We start from the raw sequence: 3,226 nt of genomic DNA, 5'->3' as shown, positions 1-3,226 counted from the left end.
GGGCTGTACAGTTTACACTCATCTACAGACCAGGACTCTACAGTTTACACTCATCTACAGATCAGGACTGTACAGTTTACACTCATCTGCAGACCAGGACTCTACAGTTTACACTCATCTACAGACCAGGACTCTACAGTGTACACTCATCTACAGATCAGGACTCTACAGTTAACACTCATCTACAGATCAGGACTGTACAGTTTACACTCATCTACAGACCAGGACTCTACAGTGTACACTCATCTACAGATCAGGACTCTACAGTGTACACTCATCTACAGGTCAGGACTCTACAGTTTACACTCATCTGCAGATCAGGACTGTACAGTTTACACTCATCTACAGATCAGGACTCTACAGTTAACACTCATCTGCAGATCAGGACTGTGCAGTATTGTTAGCAGGAAGTTATGAACATGTTATAAGGAGAACTTCGACATGCTGAAACTTTAACTGGAATTCATATTTGTTTTTGTGTGCTAAAGAACATGTAAAGGGTTATTTAAGGTCTTTAATATTTTGAAGAGCCATTCATTTCTTATTTGTACAAGTAAGAGCTAATTTATGCTAATTTTATGCCTTACGGTGTTTTCACAATAAAAAGTCTAAGGAAACAAATAAAGTAACATCATGAAACATCAGTACACTTTCATTGTTGTCTGGCTGCAGTTTGTTACAATTAGCATGACATCATCTTCATCATCATCATCATCATCATCATCATCATCATCATCATCGTCATCTAAAAGGACAGTTACAACAGTTTTCCATAATAATTTCTGTAATAAATTTATTAAAGGACAGTGTTTTAGTTAAAACATGAGGTCACCACTTTTAGAGCGTTTTCCTTTTTTTTCCCTCAGTTTTTGTTAAAACCAGATCAAAGTCTGTTCATTCTTACCTTCTTATCAAATAACGCTACATCCCCAGGTTCCAACGTCATGTCATCATCCTCATCGTCGTCATCCTCATCTTCATCAACAGCATCCTGTGAAGCACTGTGGGCGTGTCTGAATGTTGTTTCTGTTGTAAAAGGATGAGCAAGTGTTAACGGAGCTGAGACCCACAAAGACCCACAATAAACCACATCAGGTTTTCCCTGAGAGGATTTTCTTCATGAAGTTCAAACGTTAAGGTGTCAGCGTACCCACTCTCCCTGGTTGACTGACTAGGACACTGAGCCGGGGGTCTCTGTTGATCCTGGGAGACGACAGGTTCCAGGGTGAGAACTTGGACCGTGGTTTGATCTGCCCGTTCGGCATCTCTTTCTTCTTGAAGCACTGTCGGTTCCTGCGATCTCGGTTCAGACTAGCAGTGCTCCCGCTCCAGTAGCCCTCCTCTTCTTGCACATCCAGGCCGTCTTGTTTGGGGGGTCCTCCTGCATTTGCAGAGGAAGAGGAGCAGGAGGAGGATCCGCCGGGGGTCTCTGAGTCCGAGTCTGCGCTGAAGCTTTGAAGGTTCCCCAGTTCGTGTTTCTCCTCGACGCTCAGCTGGAGCTTTCTCAGGGACTGTTTAGGATGAGGGTCTGGTTCTGAGACTGCAGATGAAGAGACCTCTGCTTTCACCAAAATGGTTCGAGGTTTGGCAACTGGGGTGGAGAGCTGAAGGCTGGGAGTTTTCTGACGAGACAGGCGTGGCTTTGGGACTGGACACGGACTGCTGTCCTCAGTTGGAGATTCCTGTAGTTCTTCAGGTTCTGCTGCACGCTGAGCTGCAGGACCACAGTCCAGAGTGAAGAACTCCTCGTCATCTGATGGAGAAGGTGTTTCTTCATCGTCACTAGAAGGCCCGGCCTCTTCGTCTGTGTCTGCAGGGTTTTCTTTGCTCCCCTGAAAAACACAAACATAATGTTTTAAACCAGCTTGTGATTGGACAGGTCTGAGGAGTGTTTTCACCCACCTCACAGGATGTTCTCAGCAGCAGTTCTTCAGAGTGCAGCTCACAGTAAAACCTCCCTGTAACAATCAGTCACATACAGAAAAAGATCAATAAATTAAGATAACTTTAAGTCAAAGTAACACAGCACTGTAAAACTGCTACAGTAAGCAGCAACATGCAGTCTGAGGAAGCGTCAAGAAATAAATTCATGTTAAATATTATTTGTTTTGTACATCTTCCAGCCATTTTAATCCCTTTAGCAACAAAACCACGACTGTTTGTTGTTAAAATAAAAATTCTTCCAGGAGATTTATCCATGAAACTGAGCTGTGTGAGCATGGTGATGTGCTTATGTGTTTTTTATTTTATACAGAGGAGGCAATGCATTTCATGTATATTTATTAACCATTTATTTATCCATCAGGCAGTAAACTGTTAAAAAAAGAGGTGAGGCAGGCAGTACTTCTGCCTGACTGAGGGGGGCTCCTGTGAGCCCCCGGCCTTATTCTTTATCCTCTGTTCTTCTGTCCAAACTACAGTGTGTGAAATCCTGACATGTATCCAACATGAGCCCAGGTGTCTGCTGTTTGCTTCAACATCAGTAACAATCACTAAGAGCTGCTTCTAAAACATTTATAACTCAAACATCCTCTCATTTAAAGATCTGTTTTATTTCCAGGGTCGCCACACAAACCAGTGTTTCCCCTAGGAAACTGGTCTTGGCTTTGATACGTTTATTTTAAAATAAATTATAGCAGAGGAAGTTCTCTGAACAGAAATTTTTTTTTACTGTTTTTTTAACCAAACTGACAAGTTTCTGCAGTAAAGTTATTGTGTCATTTAAAGGCAGTGAAACACCTGTTAAATTTAGAGGATATTATGATTAACTACAAACATCTGAAGCTGACTCAGAGAACTCTGGGATTTTAGAAACAATAAAAGTCAAATGTAGACACGTCTTTAAAAGACCCTCCTCCTCCTCCTCCACCACCCCGCACAGCTGAGGTCAGCGCACCTCTTCTCCACCCGCATGATTAATACTGATTTTTTGCGCAAATTATAAATTTATGACGCTCATTAAACACATTAACTGTCTGAAGGGGTTGATGTGTGAACTCTTCAGTCCCGGGCTGGTTGGAGCCGAACTGCAGGTGGACAGGTTCAGCTGCAGGTGGACAGGTTCAGCTGCAGGTGGACATGTTCAGCTGCAGGTGGACAGGTTCAGCTGCAGGTGAGCAGGTTCAGCTGCAGGTGGACATGTTCAGCTGCAGGTGGACAGGTTCAACTGCAGGTGGACAGGTTCAGCTGCAGGTGAGCAGGTTCAGCTGCAGGTGGACATGTTCAG

The 3,226-nt window shown here is 43.4% G+C and overlaps 1 protein-coding gene across 2 annotated transcripts in view; it reads right to left on the bottom strand.

The window, feature by feature from the left end:
• mical1 (microtubule associated monooxygenase, calponin and LIM domain containing 1) overlaps positions 1 to 3,226 on the bottom strand; it is a gene marked incomplete in the record, with an annotated part of 34,223 nt that overhangs the window by 14,796 nt on the left and 16,201 nt on the right. For both annotated transcript variants that reach the window (XM_014031417.1, XM_014031418.1), the window contains 3 exon segments: positions 905 to 1,026; positions 1,151 to 1,832; positions 1,903 to 1,958. In XM_014031417.1, the coding sequence (XP_013886871.1) occupies positions 905 to 1,026; positions 1,151 to 1,832; positions 1,903 to 1,958 (860 nt within the window).

The sequence above is a fragment of the Austrofundulus limnaeus genome, unplaced genomic scaffold (assembly GCF_001266775.1).
Source record: "Austrofundulus limnaeus strain Quisiro unplaced genomic scaffold, Austrofundulus_limnaeus-1.0 Scaffold1248, whole genome shotgun sequence".
Lineage (NCBI taxonomy): Eukaryota > Metazoa > Chordata > Actinopteri > Cyprinodontiformes > Rivulidae > Austrofundulus > Austrofundulus limnaeus.
Note: the sequence above shows the minus strand (reverse complement) of the source record. Positions and strands in the feature narration are given on the sequence as shown.